The sequence below is a fragment of the Lithobates pipiens genome, unplaced genomic scaffold, assembly GCF_037356315.1.
Source record: "Lithobates pipiens isolate NorthernLeopardFrog02 unplaced genomic scaffold, aLitPip1_a1.2 Scaffold_18, whole genome shotgun sequence".
Lineage (NCBI taxonomy): Eukaryota > Metazoa > Chordata > Amphibia > Anura > Ranidae > Lithobates > Lithobates pipiens.
The window spans coordinates 621,114,355-621,138,443 of NW_027507758.1; the positions used below are offsets into that span (position 1 = coordinate 621,114,355).

The following is a 24,089-nucleotide window of genomic DNA, read 5'->3' on the forward strand; positions in this document are numbered from 1 at the left end:
CTTGCTGGTGTGTTTAGGATCATTGTCCTGCTGCAGAACCCAAGTTCGTTTCAGCTTGAGTACACGAACAGATGGTCGGACATTCTCCTTCAGGATCTCTTGGTAGACAGCAGAATTCATAGTTCCTTTTATCACGGCAAGTCTTCCAGGTCCTGAAGCAGCAAAACAGCCCCAGACCATCACACTACCACCACCATATTTTACTGGTATAATGTTCTTTTTATGAAATGCAGTGTTCCTTCTACGCCAGATATACTTGGACACACACCTTCCAAAGAGTTCCACTTTTGTCTCATCGGTCCACAGAATGTTGTCCCAAAAGTCTTGGGGATCATCAAGATGTGTTGTGGAGAAATTGAGACGAGCTTTGATGTTCTTTTTGCTCAGCAGTGGTTTTCTCCTTGGAACTCTGCCATGCAGGCCATTTTTGCCCAGTCTTTTCCTGATGGTGGAGGCATGAACGCTGACCTTAACTGAGGCAAGTGAGGCCTGCAGTTCCTTGGACGTTGTTGTGGGGTCTTTTGTGACCTCTTGGATGAGTCGTCGCTGCGTTCTTGGGGTAATTTTGGGCGGCCGGCCACTCCTGGGAAGGTTCACCACTGTTCCATGTCTTCGCCATTTGTGGATAATGGCTCTCACTGTGGTTCGCTGGATTCCCAAAGCTTTGGAAATGGCTTTATAACCCTTTCCAGACTGATAGATCTCAATTACTTTCTTTCTCAATTGTTCCTGAATTTCTTTGGGTCTCGGCATGATGTGTAGCTTTTAAGGATCTTCTGGTGGACCTTACTGTGTCAAGCAGCTCCTATTTAAGTGATGCCTTGATTGTGAACAGGTGTGGCAATAATCAGGCCTGGGTGTGGCTAGAGAAATTGAACTCGGGTGTGGACAACCACAGTTATAGTATGTTTTAACAAGGGGGGCAATCACTTTTTCACACAGGGCCATGATGGTTTGGATTTGTTTTCACCTTTAATAATAAACACCTTCATTTACAAATTGCATTTTGTTTTTACTTGTGTTGTCCTTGACTATTGTTTAAATTGGTTTGATGTTCCGAAACACTTAAGTGTGACAAACATGCAAAGGAACAGGAAATGAGGAAGGGGGCAAACACTTTTTCACACCACTGTATAACAATCTCAGGCAAACATCTCAGAGTAACCCCTTAATGAATCACTTTGCAATTGCATGGCTCTTCTGGCAAATTATTAATAAAAAAACAAGTATCTAGGCAGGTTAATCAGCAAGACATGTTTTCCTTACTCTGTGCTTTCTACCTGAAACTAATCTCTCTTCTTGCAGTGGAGAGGGGAGGGGCCTCCAATCCCTGCAGCACTGAAGAGAGAAGCCGATTGGCTGCACTCTCCTCTCTGCTGAACACAAGGGGAAACACTACTCCTGGCAAAGGCAGCGGTCATCTTTGTGTAGCCCGCTGCCTTGTTTTTAGACCAAAACATTCCCGATCTTCCCGGGACAAAAGCAAAATCCCAGGAAAATAATCGGGACAAGCTTAAATCGGGACAAGGGTCCAAAAATCGGGATTGTCCCGGGAAAACCGGGACTGTTGGCAACTATGCTATTACATTTTGTATCAATTGCCCCTTCCTTTTTAGATTGTAAGCTCTAACGAGCAGGGCCCTCTGATTCCTCTTGTACCAAATTGTAATGTAACTGTAATGTCTGCCCTCATGTTGTAAAGCACTGAGCAAACTGTTGGTGCTATATAAAACCTGTATAATAATAATAAATAATAATACATACACACTCAATGCAAGGCAATTTTTTGGGGGGGGGCGGGCTGCAGTTCTTCTGAGCTCCACAAGGTGGTAATCTCACTTCTACCCAGACAGGAGATCTCTATGGAAGACAGGAAGTGATGTCAGGTACAGACAGGAAGTTCCGGGTGAGAGGTGACTCGGGAGAAAATAGAGAGGAGACATTGCTGGAAGTGGGAGTAGAGGAGGTAATAAGATCTTATTTTCTATTTACACCCAGTAACCCCCCCCCCCGTCATGTCCGTCCTCTTCCTCCATAGTCACTGAGATGTCTTTTATCTCCAGCAGATGATGAAACACACATATATAGTGTGGAGACCTAGATTAACCCTTTCAGGGGCAGAACATCTCCACACTCATGGGGGCCGGAGCATTTTCTTCACTTTGGAGTAAGGCTTCTGCGAATTACCTCACTGCAGAGCTCCCCCAAGATGGGGGAATTGCACGTGACGGCACCCGGGGCACGTGCCCCAGATCTCTGGGCTGGGAGCCGACGCCGCCTGCCGGTGTTCTGTCAAAACAGCCAACTTGTCGAAATCCCCAACCGCGTCACTTCCCGTGACTTCTCCAGCCTCGGTAATTGAAAATTTCGACGAGCTGGCTGTTTTGACACAGCACCGGCAGCGCATACACTCCGCTAGAGGATATAACGAGTGGAGATTGTCAGTCTGCCCGCTAGTAACCGACAACATGGCCGCCTCCAAGTCAACGCCAACTTTTTTTTCCTCCTTAGCCACCGTTCTATCAAAAAAAAGCCAACTCGTCGCGTACCGGAGTGTATACGCTACCGGCGTTGTGTCAAAACGGCCAACTCATCGAAAATGTCCAATTACTGATGCTGGAGAGTCACGGGAAGTGACGTGGTTGGAGGTTTCGATGAGTTGGCTGTTTTGACAGAACACCGGCCATGCTGCTTTCTGAGAGAGACAGAGCAGTGAATGTGCTGTGCCCAATAGAGCGGGTCATCTGCTACAGGGGGGTGGTGAGTCCTAGAAGGATGCAGCACCAAAAGTGAGAGCTGTGGTTAGAAGGTACTGGGCACAGAAGGAAGAAATGTGGGTAGGAGGGAAGGGGGCCTGCCGAGTTCAGAGGTGAGAACTGTGTAGGGCTGGGTGCAAAAGTGACAACTGTGTATTGGGAATGGTTATAGGTGCAGGGGTGACAGCCGTGGATGGGTGGGGCCTTATTGTAGAGGTTACAGCAGTGGAGGAAGGGGGGGGTTTGGTGCAAAAGAGAGAGCCATGTAAGGGGGCGGGGGGGTTGCTGAGGTGAAACTTGTGGATGAAATGGTGTGCAGAAGTAAGATGTGGAAGGGGAAGACATGAAATATGCAATAGGTACAGAGGTGAGCTGTGGACAGGGAAAGTAGAAGTGGTCTGGAGACGGAGTGGAGATCTGGGGACGGAGAGGAGATGTGGGGACGTAGAGCTGATGTGTGGATGGTCGCGTAGAGGTGATGTGCGCGTAGAGGTGATGTGCGCGTAGAGGTGATGTGCGCGTAGAGGTGATGTGCGCGTAGAGGTGATGTGCGGACGGGCGCGTTGAGGGGATGTGCGGACGGGCGCGTAGAGGGGATGTGCGGACGGGCGCGTAGAGGGGATGTGCGGACGGGCGCGTAGAGGGGATGTGCGGACGGGCGCGTAGAGGTGATGTGCGGACGGGCGCGTTGAGGTGATGTGCGGACGGGCGCGTTGAGGTGATGTGCGGACGGGCGCGTAGAGGGGATGTGCGGACGGGCGCGTAGAGGGGATGTGCGGACGGGCGCGTAGAGGGGATGTGCGGACGGGCGCGTAGAGGGGATGTGCGGACGGGCGCGTGGAGGGGATGTGCGGACGGGCGCGTAGAGGGGATGTGCGGACGGGCGCGTAGAGGGGATGTGCGGACGGGCGCGTAGAGGGGATGTGCGGACGGGCGCGTAGAGGGGATGTGCGGACGGGCGCGTAGAGGGGATGTGCGGACGGGTGCGTAGAGGTGATGTGCGGACGGGAGCGTAGAGGTGATGTGCGGACGGGCGCGTGGAGGTGATCTTCGGACGGGGGCGTGGAGGTGATCTTCGGACGGGGGCGTGGAGGTGATCCGCGGACGGGGGCGTGGAGGAGATCCGCGGACGGGGGGCGTGGAGGAGATCCGCGGACGGGGACGTAGAGGGGATCATCTCTACACCTCTCACAAGTTAACTATGGTGGGGGGGGCGAGATGAGCTGTGAAAAAGGAATGTAGAAGTTAGTAGTGGAAGGTTAATGTGTGACTATTCATTATGTAATCCTCAGCACTCTGTATGCTCAAAAGGCAGCAGTCTGGTGTGCAAAGTTCCTCAGTCAGAAGTATGCAAAGTACGGGCGAGCTTACAATGCTCAGGAGTATGTAACACACAGCCTAGCAGGAGTAAAAATGATATAATTTTATAGCTCAGTATACAGAATAGTGGTTCATACATGGGTGTCCAACCCGTGGCCCTCCAGCTGTTGTGTAACTACAGGGCCCATGAGGCAAGGAAAGTCCCATGAGGCATTGCAAGGCTGACTGTTGCAAGCATGACACCCAACGACTGAGGCATGATGGGACTTGTAGTTCTGCAACAGCTGGAGGGCTGCAGATTGGACACCCATGGGTTAGAAAAATGCCATGTATAATACAGCATACAGTGTACATAACATTTATTGTTTATATACCAAAGACATGCAGGTAGGTTAATTGGCTTCTGTCTAAAATTGGCCCTAGTATATGAATGGGGACCTTGGATTATGGGCTCCTTGAGGGTAGGGATGTGTGATGTGAGTGTGCAATGTACAGGGATAGGGGCAATTGTAGACACTCACTCAGGTTGAACTGGATGGACTGGTGTCTTTATTCAACCTTACTAACTATGAAACTATGAAACTATATATATATATATATATAATATATTATACGGTGTACATAACATTTATTGTATCTTGTATACTTATGTCTGCTGTACTGTACATGATCTACAGTACCCCTGACCAGTGCACTGTACATTGTATACCCCTGACCCCTATACTCATATGCTGTATTGTAATTGCATACTTCTGACTAAAGGGTTCATTTTCTCAAAAGTTGCTGGTTTTAAAATAGTCCTGACTAGGGTTGCCACCTAAATGAATGGATTCAGTCAATGCAAAAAAATCACAATAAAAAATCCTAACCTAAGCAGCTGAACACTCAAGGCCAATATATTGCAATCCTTAAATGAACATAAAATACAAAATAGTGCAGCACTAAAAAAAACAAACTAAAAATGCATAAGAATAATAGCTAGCTGCTAAAAAAAAAAAAATACGCATAGAGAGCCCCAGATTATGAAGTTAGAAAGCCAGTCTTGACATAAATGAAGACACCAGCAGACGGGAGCAAACTTCTCGGTGGTGATCAGGGTGCTCAAGACGATCGTAATTAGTGTACATCCTTATCTGTGCTTCCACCACCATAGGTAGAGGGCGCTCGCCTTAATCTGTAGACCTCTGAAATAACAGAGAGGTCATTCAAGCAGTCCCCACTGGGGCAATCATAAGAGGCAAGTCCGTCTCGCGGTCGATCCAACGATCGAAATGCAGCCTCAATAGTGCAGCAGCAGGATGAAAACTCTCGTATGCAGTCATGGTTCATGGAAAATCAATGAGACATATACATACATAGATATAATATAGTGCTCTCCGTTTTGACTAAAACCATCTTTTATTAAAGGGGTTGTAAAGGTTTGTTTTTTATTTTCTAAATCGGTTCCTTTAAGCTAGTGCTAGATTCTCCTCCACTGTTCCGGAGGTCCAATCCAGTATTAACTCTTTTTTACGTAACTGTCCGTATAGTTCGGATTTAAGTCCCTTAGTTGTACCTGCTTGAATTGGTCTTGATGACGTCACAGGAGCCAATGGGACATGAGGAAGAAGAAGTTGCATGAACTGGTCTTAAAGGGGTTTTAAAGGTTCGTTTTTTTTATTTTCTAAATAGGTTCCTTTAAGCTAGTGCATTGTTGGTTCACTTACCTTTTCCTTCGATTTCCCTTCTAAATGTTTTTTTTCTTTGTCTGAATTTCTCACTTCCTGTTCCTCCTCAGTAAGCTGTTCTGGCTGACTAAACACCGCTCGGATGATGGTGTGAAGTTTACTGAGAAGAAACGGGAAGTGAGAAATTCAGACAAAGAAAGAAAACATTTAGAAGGGAAATCGAAGGAAAAGGTAAGTGAACCAACAATGCACAAGCTTAACCACTTCCCAACCAGCACACGACGATGTACGTCGGCAGAATGGCAGGCAAATTGGCGTACAGGTACGTCCATTTGAAATTGCCGCCATGCCTTCGCATGCACGCCGGCGGCGGCGCGTGCCGGCCGGGACCCCCGTGAGTCCGGTCGCCGCGGGGATATCCGCGATCCTCTCACGGGGAGGCTGAACGGGGAGATGCCGATGTAAACAGCATCTCCCCATTCTGCCTAGCAACAAGTGACACTGACCTCTACTCCCTGTGATTGGAGCAGAGATCAGTGTTCACTAACACAAAGCCCAGACCCCACAGTTAGTAACACGCCCCTAGGACATACTTAACCCCTACACTGCCACCCTCGGTTAACCCCTTCACGGCCAGTGCCATTTACACAGGAAACAGTGCATGTGTATAGCACTGATTGCTGTATAAATGACAATGGTCCCAAAAATGTCCGATGTGTCCGCCATAATGTCGCATTCACAATAAAAATCGCTAATCGCCGTCATTACTAGTAAAAAAAAAAAAAAATTATTAGTAAAAATGCCATAAAACTATCCCCTATTTTGTAAACGCTATAAATTTTGTGCAAACCAATCAATAATCGCTTATTGCAACTTTTTTTTATTTATTTATTTATTTTTTTTACCAAAAATATGTGAAAGAATACGTATCGGCCTAAACTGAGGGAAAAAAAAGTTTTTTTTAATATATTTTTTGGGGATATTATAGCAAAAAGTAAACAATAATGCTTTTTTTTTTTTTTTTTAAATTGTCGCTCTTTTTTTTGTTTATAGCGCGAAAAAAAAACCCGCAGGGGTGATCAAATACCACTAAAAGAAAGCTCTATTTGTGGGAAAAAAAGGACGCCAATTTTGTTTGGGAGCCACGTCGCACGACTGCGCAATTGTCGGTTAAAAGCGACGCAATGCCGAATCGCAAAAAGTGGTCTGGTCTTAAGCCAGCAAAATGGTCCGGGGCTGAAGTGGTTAAAGGAACCTATTTAGAAAAAACAAAACAAAAAAAAACTTTAACCCCTTTAAGAATAAAAATACTACTTACAAACATAGCACTGCAACCCCAGTGCTAGGATGCGAGACATACAGCATATCTCGTGTAAAACAGGGAAGGTGGCTGTGGTGACATCACGGTACCCGCCCGCATGCGTATCGTCCCCGTGGGCGCGAATTCTTCAGCGAATTACAGGCACTCTGGGACTCTCTATGCATTTTTTTTATAGCAGCTAGCTATTACCCTTATGCATTTTTAGTTAATTTTTAACGCTGAACTGTTTTGTATTTTAGGTCTGCCACTTGTTCGGGATTCACCTGGACAGTCCGGGTTTTGAATCGTGTCCTGGTTTCAGGTGGACTGAAACCCGGACACATGATTCAAAACCCGGACTGTCCTACATTATTCAGACAAGAATGTGGCTCGGAACAGGGCCTGACAGGTGGGTGAAGGAGGCTACTATGCGTGCCACACTACTGTTCTCTTTGGAGCACCCAATGGAGTCCCGGGTCTGTTACAATTCTTTAGTGCAGGGGTATGCAATTAGCGGACCTCCAGCTGTTGCAGAACTACAATTCCCATGAGGCTCTGCAAGACTCTGACAGCCACAATCATTACACCCAGAGGCAGAGGCATGATGGGACTTGTAGTTTTGCAACAGCTGGAGGTCCGCTAATTGCAGATCCCTGCTTTAGTGTATACAAAAAAACAAAAAAAAACTGTGCGTCACTAAAGTGTTCGGGTTTGGCTTGAAGAAAAAGTGGCAACCCTAGTCCTGACTATTTGAATGAAGTCCTTCTTAGACAAAGAGTTCTCTGTCTGTATATTATGTGTGCAGTACAGAATATATAAAGGAAGGGTTTCGGTAAACGTATTGTGTTTGAGGTTTTGTGATGTGTTGTATAGTGCAGCGACGTCTGTGCCGTGCACTGTGCACACATACCTGTATAACATCATTTGATCACTGTATTGGTGTCGCCGGTCCCAAAAAAAAGTGTCAGTTAGATGTGTGATTTGTCCGCAACAATGTCGCAGTCCCCTTTTAAAATTACTAGTAAAACAAATAAAAATTCCATAGATATATCACGTCGTTTGTAGGCGCCCCTGTAACTTTTGTGCAAAGCAATCAAGATACGCTTATTGGGAATTTTTTTAACAAAAATATGTAGAAGAAAACATATTGGCCTAAATTGATACGTTTCGATTTTTTTCAATTTTTTTACTGGATATGTATTAGGGCTGCAACTAACCATTATTTTCATAATCGATTATTGGCCGATTATTGTTTCGATTAATCAGATAAAATCATTAAAAAAAGACGTAATATGCATTTTCTTTTGTTTATTTAAAGTAATAATGAAAATTGTGGGGTACTATTCATCCCGGGAACACCAATGGGGCACTATTCCCCCCCCTCCCCCAGGAACAGCAATGGGGCACTATTTCCCCCCTCCAAGGAACACCAATGGGGCACTATCTCCCCCCCTTTCCCCCTCCCAGGAACACCAATGGAGCACTATTCCCCTCCCCCCAGCAACACCAATGGGGCACTACCCCCCCCTCAGCAACACCAATGGGGCATTACCCCTCCCAGCAACACCAATGGGGCACTATTCCCCCTCCCACTCCCAGCAACACCAATGGGGCACTATTCCCCCTCCCACTCCCAGCAACACCAATGGGGCACTATTCCCCCTCCCACTCCCAGCAACACCAATGGGGCACTATTCCCCCTCCCCCCAGCAACACCAATGGGGCACTATTCCCCCTCCCCCCCAGCAACACCAATGGGGCACTATTCCCCCTCCCCCCCAGCAACACCAATGGGGCACTATTCCCCCTCCCCCAGCAACACCTATGGGGCACTATCCCCCTCCCCCAGCAACACCTATGGGGCACTATCTCCCCCCCCCAGCAACACCTATGGGGCACTACCCCCCCCCAGCAACACCTATGGGGCACTACCCCCCCCCCCCAAAAACACCTATGGGGCACTACCCCCCCAGCAACACCTATGGGGCACTATTCCCCCTCCCCAGCAACACCTATAGAGCATTATTCCCCCCCCAGCAACACCTATAGGGCACTATTCCCCCCCCAAGCAACACCTATAGGGCACCCCCCCCAGCAACACCTATGGGGAACTATCCCCCCCCAGCAACACCTATGGGGAACTATCCCCCCCCAGCAACACCTATGGGGAACTATCCCCCCCCCAGCAACACCTATGGGGAACTATCCCCCCCCTAACAACACCTATCGGGTACTATTTCCCCCCTCCAAGCAACACCAATGGGGCAATATTCTCCCCCCCGCAACACCAATGGGGCACTATTCCCCCTCCCCCAGCAACACCTATGGTGCACTACCACCCCCAGCAACACCTATGGGGCACTACCCCCCCCCCAGCAACACCTATGGGGCAACACCTATAGGGCACTATCCCCCCCCAGCAACACCTGTAGGGCACCATCCCCCCCCCCCCCAGCAACACCAATGGGGCACTATCCCCCCCCAGAAACACCTATGGAGAACTATCCCCCCCCCCCAGCAACACCTATGGGGAACTATCCCCCCCCCAGCAACACCTATGGGGAACTATCCCCCCCCCCAGCAACACCTATGGGGAACTATCCCCCCCCCCCGCAACACCTATGGGGAACTATCCCCCCCAGCAACACCTATGGGGAACTATCCCCCCCCCAGCAACACCTATGGGGTACTATTTCCCCCCCCCTCAAAGCAACACCAATGGGGCACTATCCCCCCCCACAACACCAATGGGGCACTATCCCCCCCCCACAACACCAATGGGGCACTATCCCCCCCCCACAACACCAATGGGGCACTATCCCCCCCCCCACAACACCAATGGGGCACTATCCCCCCCCCCACAACACCAATGGGGCACTATCCCCCCACAACACCAATGGGGCACTATTCCCCCCTCCCCCAGCAACACCAATGGGGCACTATTCCCCCCCTCCCCCAGCAACACCAATGGGGCACTATTCCCCCCCTCCCCCAGCAACACCAATGGGGCACTATTCCCCCTCCCCCAGCAACACCAATGGGGCACTATTCCCCCTCCCCCAGCAACACCAATGGGGCACTATTCCCCCTCCCCCCAGCAACACCAATGGGGCACTATTCCCCCTCCCCCCAGCAACACCAATGGGGCACTATTCCCCCCTCCCCCCAGCAACACCAATAGGGCACTATTCCCCCCCCCCCCGCAACACCAATGGGGCACTATTCCCCCTCCCAGCAACACCAATGGGGCACTATTCCCCCTCCCACTCCCAGCAACACCTATAGGGCACTATCCCCCCCCAGCAACACCTATAGGGCACTATCCCCCCCAGCAACACCTATAGGGCACTACCCCCCCCCAGCAACACCTATAGGGCACTATACCCCCCCCAGCAACACCTATAGGGCACTATACCCCCCAGCAACACCAATGGGGCACTATCTCCCCCCCCCCAGCAACACCAATGGGGCACTATCTCCCCCCCCCCAGCAACACCAATGGGGCACTATCTCCCCCCCCCCCAGCAACACCAATGGGGCACTACCCCCCCCCCCCCAGCAACACCTATGGGGCACTACCCCCCCAGAAACACCTATGGGGCACTACCCCCCCAGCAACACCTATGGGGCACTACCCCCCCGGCAACACCAATGGGGCTCTATTCCCCCCCCCGCAACACCAATGGGGCACTATTCCCCCCCCCGCAACACCAATGGGGCACTATTCCCCCCCCCCCCGCAACACCAATGGGGCACTATTCCCCCCCCCCCGCAACACCAATGGGGCACTATTCCCCCTCCCCAGCAACACCAATGGGGCACTATTCCCCCCCGAAGAACCAATGATGGGGCACTATTGCATCCCCCCCCCCAGAAATACTTATGATCAAGTCAAGGGGCACTTGTCGTCACAATGTTTGTACTAGTATTGTTGTATACAGCTGCAGCGCCGCTACCTTTTATATATAAAAAAAACGCAGAGGGGATCAAATACCACCAAAAGAAAGCTCTATTTGTGGGGGAAAAAAGGACATACATTTTATATGGGTACAGCGTTGCGCAATTGTCAGTTAAAATAACGCAGCGCCGTATTTAAAAAAATGGCCTAGGCATAAAGGCCATTGATCTCATGCCCTCCGGTTGGAAACAAAGGAGGGTGAGTATGTGACAGTGCGAGGCCATGCCACTGTGAAAACGTAGGAGAAAATTACTCAAGATTCACATTAAGGGTTAATGCGAAGTTCCGGGCTATCGTTTGTGCCCGGAGAAAGCTGTGTTTTTGTTTTTCTCTGGATTCTGTAGACCCAGATTGGGGGCCTGAAGCTTGAAGGTTCCGAAGTGTCTTGGATGGGACGTAGGGTTGCCACCTTTTCTTCAAGACAAACCTGAACACTTTAGTGGCGCACAGCAATTTTTTTTTTTTTTTTATTATTTTTTTTTTTTTTTACAGCATCTACTATGCAGTACATATATTTTGTGATTAAATAACATTTCTAAGCATATGAAGTTAATCACAAGAGATCCCTCTTACATCAGAGTCCACAGAGTTCCCCTTTTACATCTGAACTTGCAGAGTTTCCTTATACCATAAGGGGATCCTGGGAAACCTGATTTAAGGGGGGGACAATGAGAACACATTACACTCTTGGCTTAGACAGCAACCCTGCTGGGAGTCTGGTCTGAATAATGTGTCCGGGTTTCAGGTGGTCTGAAACCCGGACACATGATTCAAAACCCGAACTGTCCGGGTGAATCCCGGACAGGTGGCAACCCTAGTGGGACGGAACCTTTAATCCTGTGTCTGGATTTTACCAGGTGCCTATGTTAGTGCACAGGTGTGCAGGGTCATTATATAATCAAGCCTGAGGATAGCCCAGAGCTCCCAGTTTGGAGACAGCTCCCAGTTGGAGGTGTGTTTGGACTTTAACCACTTGACCACTGGGCACTTAAAGTGGTTGTAAACCCTTACAAACCACTTTGACCTACAGGTAAGCCTAGATTAAGGCTTACCTGTGGGTTCAAGAAATATCTCCTAAACCTACACGGTTTCGGAGATATTTGCCGAAAGACAGGCACCGCTGTCTACAGCGCATGCACCGTAGACAGCGGCATGCAGATGCACTGAGCGCGCCGCTATCAACGGCGATATGCCGCGAGTGGCGGCATCTGTGCGCATGCGTGGGAGTGACATCATCGCGGCTTTGCCGAATGACAGCGGCGGAGCAGCGAGACCCACCGAGAAGATGGATGCTCCGGACTACAGGGGACAGGGGTGACTTCGCTGGCTCCTGTGTCAGGTAAGTGACACGTAATGGACTACTTTGCGATGCATAGTAGTCCATTATGCTTTACCTTTGCAGAGAATCAAAGAGGAAGTAAACTCATCAGGGTTTACTTCCTCTTTAAACCCCCCTTAATAGCCAGACCAGTTTTCAGCTTTCGGTGCTCTCACATTTTGAATGACAATTACTCAGACATACAACACTGTACCCATATGACATTTTTGTCCTTTTTTTCACACAAATAGAGCTTTCTTTGGTGGTATTTAATCACGTTGTGTTTTTTATTTTTTGCGCTATAAAAGAAAAAAGACTGAAAATTCTGTAAAAAAAAAAATAACATTTTTTTTCTTCGTTTGTTATAAAATTGAGCAAATTAGTAATTTTTCTTGATAAATTTTGGCCAAAATTTATACTACTACATATCTTTAGTAAAAATAAGTAAAAATTGGTGTATATTATTTGGTCTTTGTGAAAGTTATAGAGTCCACAAGCTATGGTGCCAATATCTTAAAATTGATCACACCTGAAGTACTGACAGCCTATCTCCTTGAGACCCTAACATGCCAGAAAAGTTATTTCTCACACACAGCATATGCATACCACAAATTACACCCCAAAACACATTCTGCTATTACTCCCGAGTACGGCGATACCACATGTGTGAGACTTTTACACCGCGTGGCCACATACAGAGGCCCAACATGCAGGGAGCACCTTCAGGCGTTCTGGAGCACCCAGGACAATTCTGACATTTCTCTCCTACATGTAAAAATCATCATTTATTTGCTAGAAAATTACATAGAACCCCAAAACATTATGTGTTTTTTTTTTTTTAGCAAAGACCCTAGAGCAGTGATGGCGAACCTTGGCACTCCCGATGTTTTGGAACTACAATTCCCAGGATACTCATCTACACTGCAGAGTGCATGAGCATCATGGGAAATGTAGTTCCAAAACATCTGGGGTGCCAAGGTTCGCCATCACTGCCCTAGAGAATACAATGACGGTCGTTTCAACTTTTTATCTCCCACAGTACTTGCGCAGCAATATTCCGAACGCGTTTCTTTTGGGAAAAAAAAAACAGTTTTGTGCTTTACAAAAAAAGAAAAAACAGTAAAGTTAGCCCAATGTTTTTGCATAATGTGAAAGATGAAATTACGCTGAGTAAATAGATACCCAACATGTCGCCCTTCAAAATTGCACACGCTCGTGGAATGGTGCCAAACTTCACTACTTAAAAATCCCCATAGGCGACGCTTTTTTTTTACTGGTTACATGTTTTGAGTTACAGAGGAAGTCTAGGGCTAGAATTATTGCTCTCGCTCTAACATTCGCAGCAATACCTCACATGTGTGGTTTGAACACCGTTTTCATGTGTGGGCGAGACTTACGTATGCGTTCGCTTTTGCATGCGGGCACATGGGGACAGGGGCGCTTTAAAAAATGTTTTTTTTTATTCATTTTACTTTATTTTAGTTTGACACTTTTTTTCCCAAAAATAATAATTTTGATCACTTTTATTCCTATTACAACAAATGTAAACATCCCTTGTAGTAGGAATATGGCATGACAGGTCCTCTTTACAGTGAGATATGGGGTCAGTAAGATCCCACATTTCACCTCTAGGCTGGGAAGCCTGAAATAAAAAAAAAAAACGATCCTGGCTTCGATCGTAGCGGTGAGTCGGTAGACGCACCGGAGGAGGGCGGGGGGGGGGGGGGTGTGTCCCTTCTCGCCTCCCGTAAGAACGATCAAGCAGTGGAACAGTCGCTATGATCATTCTTATGGTGTAGGGAATCGCCAGCTGATATCTGAATGATGTCTGTAGCTGCAGGCATCATTCAGATATCCCCACACAAATTCAAGGATGTCCTATGACTGCTGGCAGACGGGAAGTGGTTAAAACGCATTTTTTTTTTTTTTTTTATACAAAGTTGTCCATTTATACAATATTTCTAACACAGCATGTACATACCAAAATGACACCCCAAAATAGATTCTCCTACTCCTCCTGAGTACAGCGATTCCACATGTATGAGACTTCTACCTCCTGGCAACATACAGAGGCCGAGCATAGCTGAGCATGCCTGGGTTTTGCAGAGTATGGCAGAGTATGGAGGGATGGATCCATGGATGTGACTGCAATTGTCACAGACCAGCGCTGTGGGCACTACAGATCCAGCCCATGGCGCTGTTGCCATTCCCTCTCTCCCCTCACACTGTGCCGATCGGTACACAGAGAGGAGAGAGGAACCAGCATCATGTTCTCGGGTGTGCACCCCAGGGGGTGCGCGAGAGCGGAATTCTGGGTGGACGTCACTGTACGCCCTCCCGGGGTTAAGCAACCGCCCTGTAGACATCATTCGGCTATGGGCCGGTTGCTAAGTGGTTAAAACCAGAAATTACATAAACTCGTTTCATCCTCCCACAAGGCGTCAAGGACCTAATTTCTGGTACTTGAAGTCCTGTTTAAATACAAGAGAGGAGTCTCCTCCCTCTTGTATGGCCAATCAACAATTAGACGGTCATAATAATGTAAACTATTATTCTTATAAAGGTAATTGCAGTACCACACGCCACCTGAATGTCATGGCGGCCATTACATCGGTTGGACAAGAATGTGTCTCACAAATGTGTGGCGGTCATTGTTCAGGTTGGAAAAGAGTCAAAAACTCATTTAAAGCGGGATTCCACCCTAAAGTGGAACCCCCGCTAATCAGATCCCTCCCCCCCTCCGGTGTCACAATTGACACCTTTCAGGGGGGAGGGGGGTGGAGATACCTGTCAAAGACAGGTATTTTCACCCACTTCCGGGCATAGACTCCCGTGGGAGTCTACGCCATTTCCTGCCCTGCCGCGCTGTCTGCTGGGACACACACGGGTCCCAGTGACAGCGCGGAGATTTCCTATTGTGCGGCGCGGCTCGCGCATGCGCAGTAGGGAACCGGGAAGTGAAGCCGATTCGCTTCACTTCCTGATTCCCTCACCTAGAATGGTGGCGACAGCAGCCGAGAGCCGAGCGATCGATCGGCCTCGGCTGCCGGCATCGCTGGACCCCGGGACAGGTGAGTGTCCATTTATTAAAAGTCAGCAGCTGTAGCATTTATAGCTGCTGGCTTTTAATATATTTTTTTTTGGTGGAATCCCTCTTTAATTAATAAAATAAAAATAATCCAAAGGACGTCAATCCCTTACAATCTTATATTACTAAATAAAAGATTCTCTAAATTACAAAACATGAATGTTAAGAATGTACCAATACCATCCTATTGCATTTATTCAGACAAAAACAAAATAGAAAAAATACATAAAGAAAAAAATATACAAAATGAAAAAATAAAATAAAATAAAAAATAAATAAAAGTAAATGAAAATAATAATATAAAAATGAAAAATAAAAAAATTACATTAAAATAAAGATAGAAAAATTTAAAGAATTAAAAATCTATAAATTCATACATTATACCCAGTGACCTCTACCAATTGGAAAGCAAACAATTCAGATCGATATCTATGTTAAGGCCCAAAGGACTCATCGTCTTTAGACAATGGATCCACTGGGTCTCGTTCTGGGAGATGGCTTTCTTGAGATCACCTCCTCTCCAATTGTTCCCAACTTTATCCATGCCACAGAATGCCAAACCACTCGGATCCCTCCCATGATGAAGTCTAAAGTGGTTTGACAAACTTTGTTGCCTATATCCCTGCTTAATCCTTTTCACATGCTCACGAAGGCGAACTCCCAACTTCCTAGTGGTTCTACCTACGTACTGTAACCCGCATGAACGTCTTAATTTTGTGATACCTGATGTATTGGATGTGAAATGTGTGGTCTTCCTGACCCTATGTCTGGAAGTCCTACACATCACACATCTCCAGCAACTGTAGAAACCCACTTAGCCCAGGAAGGTGGACCTTCTTGGGTGGATCTACTACATTGGTGGGGGCTTATTGTAAATGAACTGTGGTCTTTCTGGCAATATTTTCTTTAAGTCAGCATCTATTAATAACGGAGGCCAATTATTCTGAATGATACTCTCCATCTGTTTGTGTTGACTAGAAATTGGTCATAAAAGCAACACTATAGTCCTTTTTTACATCCTTTTTTTTTTTTTCGTGAACAGATCTTCTCTCTCATTTCACCAACTAGAGTTTTAGTTTTATTTAAATCCTTCGAAATTATAGCCCTTTTCCTGAAACCTATCCAATAATATATCAGCCTTGCATATTATAATCTTCTTTAGACGCAATTGCGTCTAACTCTCAACAGTTGGTTTTTGGGAATTGCACTCAACCATCTTGGGTGATGGCAACTTCCCAAAGGAATGTAGCCATTCCTGTCCACTTCTTTGAAATAGTCAGCGATTATTCACTAAAACCTATCTTTGAATATTACAAGGTCCAGGAAATACATTTCTGGTCAAACATTGCTGTGAATGAGATACCATAACGATTGTTACCAATTTCATGGCCAAATCTAATGGCTAAATCTTTTTGTTTTTTTTCTAATATTTGAACTATTCAAGGCCCACTCTACTGCTTCAATCGCATGTTGCTGTTGAATGTTGGTGTATGAGGAGTTAATGTCAATACTGGCCAATATATGGTCCCCATCAAACTAAATCTCCTTAAGTAGTTCCATTAACTCTTTACTGTCCCTCAAATACGCTGGACATTTTTGGGCCAAATGCTGTAAAAAATAATGGTCCAAGTATTCGCCCATTCTTGAAATTGAGAATTAACTCCACTAACGATGGGTCTACCAGGAGGCTGGACAGGGTTCTTGTGAAGTTTTTGCAATTGGTAGATGACAGGGACTCTAGGCGCATCTGGCACTAAATATCTAGCCTCCCTTTTGTTCACAATGCCTTCTTCTTGAGCTTTCTTGACCAGACGTTTCAACTTAGCCTTACAGCCAAGGGTCAGAGGTCCCCCAGTCAGGAGTCCAGAGACAGAGGGTCTCATCCAGGGGTCAGAGGAGCCCCAGTCAGGAGTCCAGAGACAGAGGGTCTCACCCTGGGGTTATAGGAGCCCCAGTCAGGAGTCCAGAGACAGAGGGTCTCACCCTGGGGTTATAGGAGCCCCAGTCAGGAGTCCAGAGACAGAGGGTCTCACCCTGGGGTTATAGGAGCCCCAGTCAGGAGTCCAGAGACAGAGGGTCTCACCCAGGGGTTATAGGAGCCCCAGTCAGGAGTCCAGAGACAGAGGGTCTCACCCAGGGGTCAGAGGTGCCTCAGCCAGGAGACATAATATTTCATTTCAGGAGTCAGATGGGCTCCTATTTGGGTGTTAGGAGAGCCCCCATCCAGAGGCCAGGAATGGGCTGTGCAGCATGGCACTGCGACTAAATGTTAGGAGAGCCAAGCGAACCAGAAGAGTTGTTCAAAACAGTCAGAGGGACTGGTTAGAGCAGCAGTACTGCTAACAAGAGAGCCAGATGCCTTTAGTATTTTCAGTTGATCATGTTGATGCGAGAACTTCTGTGGGGACAACTGATGTTTGTGTTAACTTTCCGTTTTATTTAATAAAAGTGGGGTGCCATGCCCTAAATATAGTTTGATCTGGCACAACTCTTTGGAAAAGCACCTACCACATGAATATATTCTGCCAATGCCACAATATACACAAATGTTTTGCCTTTCACTAGACCTGTTAAGAAGGAAGGGTGTAGCACTGACGTGTTAGAAGTGGGGATTGCATCCATCCTCCACAAAGAGGTGCAAGTTAAAGTACCCAGTGACACTGACAGAAAATACTAACAGTGTTGGTAACTGTAACAAGGAAATGTGTGAATCAAAATGGATAGTATTGTAAATGAGGTTTTGGTTGCCAAAGGTAACCACAAAAGGGTTAAGGAACCCTTTTAATGAGCCTAATGCCGCGTACACATGATCGGACATTGATGGGACATTCCGACAACAAAATCCATGGATTTTTTCCAACGGATGTTGGCTCAAACTTGTCTTGCATACACACCTTCACACAAAGTTGGTCGGAAATTGAAAACACCAAGAACGCGGTGACACACAACACGTACGACGAGCCGAGAAAAATTAAGTTCAATAGCCAGTGCTGCTCTTCTGCTTGATTTCGAGCATGCGTGGAACTTTGTGCCTCGGAATTGTGTACACGCGATCGGAATTTCCGATAACGGATTTTATTGTCGGAAAATTTGAGAACCAGATCTCAAATTTTGTGCGACGGAAATTTCGATGGAAAATATCCGATGGAGCCTACACACGGATGGAATTTCCGACAAAAAGCTCCCATCGAACATTTTCCATTGGAAAATCCGACCATGTGTACAAGAGTGGTTGGAGTTGGTACAAATGAAGAAAAGTGGCTCTGGGTTAAAGCGGTTGTATACCCGCTAATGTTTTTTTTTTTTTTTTTTTTGCCACCTGCAAAGGAAAAGGCATAATGAGCTAGTGTGCACTGCATACTAGCTCATTATGAAATACTTACCTTAGAACTATGCACCGCATACTAGCTCATTATGAAATACTTACCTTAGAACGAGGCCCCGACATCTGGCCCAATCCACGCCGAGGGAGCTGACATGTTCCCTCAGCGTTTCTTCCGAGTATCGCGGCTCCGGCGCTGTGAGTGGCCGGAGCCGAGATATCGTCACTCCCGCTCATGAGCGTGGGAGATTTCATCCCGGCCGGGTCCGGCGCCTGCCGGGCTTTCAGCCGAAATCCCCTTGTGCGCATGCGCCGCTGCAGTCAGCGGCGCATTGCGAGGGGAATATCTCCTAAACCATACAGGTTTAGGAGATATTTTTTTATATATTTTTTAGATATTTTTTTTACCTACAGGTAAGCCTTATTATATTATAGTCAAAAAATTGACTATACAACCATTTTAAGCACAAGAGGTTCCCTACAGCTTCAGGACAGGGATTTGGGGAAAGGCAGCAGGAAAGCCAGAATGCACCAAGAAAATGAAAATATCCCTAGGACCACAAGGCTGAAAAGTAGGAGGATTGATAAAAGGATGGTTAGGGCCTCGGTAAGGTCTCAGAAAAAGTGCTTATGGAAAGAAGACTTGGGAAAGACTATCTGGGTCCTGTTTAGAGCTCCCCTTTTAATGGTAAGAAGGAAGGTTAACGGCAGGCAAAAAGTGGCTGAGTTAGGTGGCCACCGGCTAAGAGATGCCAAAGTGAGGAGCTTGGATCTTATGCCCTCCGGTTGGAAACGAAGAGGAGGTGGGTATGTGACAGTGCAAGGCCCTGCCACTGTGAAAATGTAGGCGAAAATTACACAGGATTCACATTGGGGGTTCCAGAGGCTTGAAGGTTCCAAAGTGTCTTGGGTTGAATGGAATCTTTTAATCCTGCGTCTGGCTTTTACCAGGTGCCTGTGTGCAGGGTCATTATATATTCTACAGGTGTGCAGGGTCATTATATATTCAAGGCTGAGGATAGCTCAGTTTGGAGACAGCTCCCAGTTGAAGGCAGATGGTCGCATTCAGGGGTAAGAGGAGCCCCAACCAGGAGTCCAGAGACAGAGGATCTCACCAAAGGGTCAGAGGTGCCCCAGCCAGGAAACCCAGAGACACAGAGGGTCTCACCCAGGGGGTCAGGGGTGCCTCAGCCATGAACAGAGTTGCCCCGGCCAGGAGTCCAAAGCCGAGGGTCTCACCCAGGGGTCAGAGATGCCATTGCCAGAAAATATGAGATTTAATTTCAGGAGTCAGATGGTCTCCTGTCAGGAGTTCAGGAGAGCCCCTATCCAGAGGCCATGAATGGGCTGTGCAGCAAGGAACTGCGACTAAACGCTAAGAGAGTCAAGCGAAACCAGGAGAGGTGGACAATGCAGTCAGAGGGACTGGTTAGGGCTGCAGTACTGCTAACAAGAGAGCCAGGTGCCTTAGTATTTTCAGTTGAATGTTCATGTTGATGTGAGAACCCCTGTGGGGGCAACCGATATTTATGTGAACTTTCCATTTTATTTAATAACAATGGGCTGCCATGCCCTAAAACACAGTTGGATCTGGCACAACTCTTTGGAAGGGTACCTACCACATGAGTGTATACTCCCAATGCCACAATATACACAAATGTTTTGCCTTTCATTTCTATTTTAAACTGAATGGGTTGTTTTAGAAGGTGAGGGTTTACATTATACTTTAGGATTTATACTCCAGCATGTTTGTTACATTTAATGTTTTATTATGCATACAGATCGGAGACGTTGGTGATTATGTTATTGTTGGTAAAGAAGAGTTGAAAGAGGAGTACGATGAGCATCGTGTGATGAAGGATATTTCTGAAGGAAAGGAGGTCAAAATGGAGCCGTCAAGAAACAGAAACCCACGAAAGAGATGTCCCCGTCCTCTGTATTCCCGGGATTCCACACAGGTAGATCACACCGTCCCTCACCATTACAAGGTTGGGATGGAGCATCTAGAACACGTGACGGTGTGTGTTTCTTTATTTGAGTTTATATTTTACAGACTATATTTTCTATCATTCTCTTGGTTTAGGATGAAAATCCGATAGCTATAAAAGTTATTGTACAAGCAGAAGAAGAAGAAGAAGAAGAGACATATGTGAGAGATGATGATCAGCAGTCTATGGAGGAGGATGGAATAACGGGGACATTTATAGAGGAGGACACTCCTACAGAGATCAGCACAGGTGGGTCATTAACACTAAATACATTCCTCCACCCATACTGATCACTGATTGGTCCAGAGTGTACTATGCTGATGGTCCTTACTCCTGCACTATATACTTTGTTATACATTTGTTTTGCGTTTGATAAATACAGTGCCTTGAAAAAGTATTCACACCCCTTGAAATTTTCCACATTTTGTCATGTTATAACCAAAAACGTAAATGGTATTTTATTGGGATTTTATGTGATAGACCAACACAAAGTGGCACATAATTGTGAAGTGGAAGAAAAATGAAAAATGGTTTTCCAAATTTTTTACGAATAAATATGTGAAAAGTGTGGAGAGCATTTGTATTCGGCCCAATAATTCAGTCAATTCTTTGTAGAACCACCTTTCTCTGCAATTACAGCTGCAAGTCTTTTTGGGGGATCTCTCTACCAGCTTTGCACATCTAGAGAGGGACATTTTTGCACATTCTTCTTTGCAAAATATCTCAAGCTCTGTCAGATTGGATGGAGAGCGTCTGTAAACAGCAATTTTTAAGTCTTTCCACAGACTCTCAATTGGATTTAGGTCTGCACTTTGACTGGGCCATTCTAAGCCCTTGTACACACGGTCGGACATTCCGATGGAAAATGTCTGATCGGATAATCCGACCGTGTGTGGGCTCCATCGGACTCCATCGGACTGTTTCTGACCGACAACGTTTTAGAGCTGGGCTATAAAATTTTCCGACAACATGATCCGATTGGATTTTGTCCGATCGTTTGTAGAGAATTCTGATCGGACAAAGTGCCACGCATGCTCAGATCAAATTCCCAGACCAAAGCTATTGGCTACTAGCCTGAACGTAGTCCCGTCGTAACTAAATTACGTCATCGCTTTACGAACGATCGGATTTTCTGACAACTTTGTCTGACGGATTTTGTTGTCGGAATGTTGACCGTGTGTACAAGGGCTAACACATGAATATGCTTTGATCTAAACCATTCCATTTTAGCTCTGGCTGTATGTTTAGGGTCGTTGTCCTGCTGGAAGGTGAACCTCCACCCCAGTCTCAAGTCTTTTGCAGACTCTAATGCCGCGTACACACGACCGGTTTTCCCGTGGGAATAAACTCTGAAGGTTTTTCAGACGGAATTCCTCTGAAACTGTCTTGCGTACACACGATCACACCAAAGTTTGATCATCAAGAACGTGGTGACGTACAGCACGTACGACGGGACTAGAAAAAGGAAGTTAAATAGCCAGTAACCAATAGCTTCCGTCTCGTACTTGCTTCAGAGCATGTGCCGTTTTTGGTCCGTCGGAACAGTATACAGACGAGCGGTTTTCCCGATAGGAATTGGTTCTGTCTGAATCATTTAGAACATGTTCTATTTCTAGGTCTGTCAGAATTAAAAAATAAATAAATAAATAAGTCAGATGAGGCATACACACGATCAGAATATACGATGAAAAGCTTCCGTCTGACTTTTTCTGTCGGACATTACACTCATCTGTACACGGCTTAACAGGTTTTCTTCTAAGATTTCCCTGTATTTGGCTCCATCCATCTTCCGATCAACTCTGACCAGCTTCCCTGTCCCTGCTGAAGAAAAGCATCCCCACAATCTGTTGCTGCCACCACCATGTCTCACAGTGGGGATTGTGTGTTCAGGGTCATGTGCAGTGTTAGTTTTCTGCCACACATAGCATTTTGCTTTTAGACCAAAAGGTTCAATTTTGGTCTCGCCTGAACCAGAGCACCTTCTTCCACATGTTTTGTGTGTCCACCAAATGGCTTCTCACAAACGGGACTTCTTATGGCTTTCTTCTTGCCACTCTTCAATAAAGGTCAGATTTGTGGAGCACACAACTAATAGTTGTCCTGTGGACAGATTCTCCCACCTGAGCTTTGAATCTCTGCAGCTCCTCCAGAGTTTCCATGGGCCTTTTGGCTGCTTCTCTGATGAATGTTCTCCTTTCCCGGCCTGTCAGTTTATATGGACGGCCATGTCTTGGTAGGATTGGTGTTGTACCATACTCTTTCCATTTTTGGATAATGGATTGAACAGTGCTCCATAAGATGTTCAAAGCTTGGAATATTTTTTTATATATATTTGTCCAGACAAAGTCAGCTACACTACTTTGTTATATTCTTAATATCTAAATTTTAATTGGCTTTATTATACTTTATTCAGGATAATAATATTCCCATATTCTCATACTGTGTGAATGCAAAACCTTGAATCAATTAATTCTGTGTTATGGCTTGCATAGCTGGAAAAGTAAATATTTAAAACCTGTCAGGATTTTGATGAATATTGTATATTTTATATATAATTATCTAGCAAAACACGTTAACGTCATCAGCATCACGTGACGCCGCCCATGGAATACCCTGTTTCCTTTTCGGATTAGCAGCCGAAGCTTGACCTTGACTGCAGTCCTATTAGCGGTGTATGCGGTGGACTTCATCACCACCTTGTCCTGAAAGGACTACAGTCACACCGCATGTAGCGGCAACTTAGTGTATGAACAACGGAAGTTGCTCAACATCATCTTTGTATACAACCACTAGGCATGTGCACTGCCGAAAAATGTGTTTTTGTTTTCCTTTTCATTCATTTTTTTGTTTTGTTTTTTTCCAATTTTTGGGCCCTTTGTTATGATCGCAATTTGTAAATTTGAAAAATTATAGTAATTGGAATTTCCTTTCAAATTTGGCTGTTAGTGAGCGTAACAAATACAAATTTATCCAAAGTTACGAATTATCCAAAATAACGAATGCCGCATCTAAACAAATGGAGCGGAACAAATTAAAAATAAAAAGTTTTTATTATTGTTTATTAATTTGTTACGTTCCATTAATTTAGATGATACGGCATTCGCTATTTTGGATAATTCGTAACTTCAGATAAATTTGTTACGTTCACGAACAGCCACATTTTAAAGGAAATTCCAATACCTATAATTTAATATAGATAGACAAAAAGTGCAGCGCTGGGGAATAAACTAATAATCAAAGTGATTATGAATAAAAACCGTTATTATACAAAGGTGTGTTCTAAATAATCAATCATAAAAAACATCATAATAATCCATATTTGTTAATATGATCAATCCACGAGCAACAAACACGTGTATCAAACACAAAAAC

General features: G+C 45.9%; 2 protein-coding genes across 2 annotated transcripts in view; both read left to right on the top strand.

Moving 5' to 3' along the window:
- Window positions 1–24,089, top strand: part of LOC143986855 (uncharacterized) — a 121,533-nt gene that overhangs the window by 49,045 nt on the left and 48,399 nt on the right. Inside the window, 3 exon segments of the mRNA XM_077485263.1 lie at window positions 1,889–1,966; window positions 20,511–20,717; window positions 20,813–20,966. Coding sequence (XP_077341389.1) covers window positions 1,889–1,966; window positions 20,511–20,717; window positions 20,813–20,966 — 439 coding nt within the window.
- The window catches only part of LOC143989434 (uncharacterized), a 164,907-nt gene that overhangs the window by 49,042 nt on the left and 91,776 nt on the right, over window positions 1–24,089 (top strand). The gene's annotated exons all lie outside the window — the stretch shown is intronic.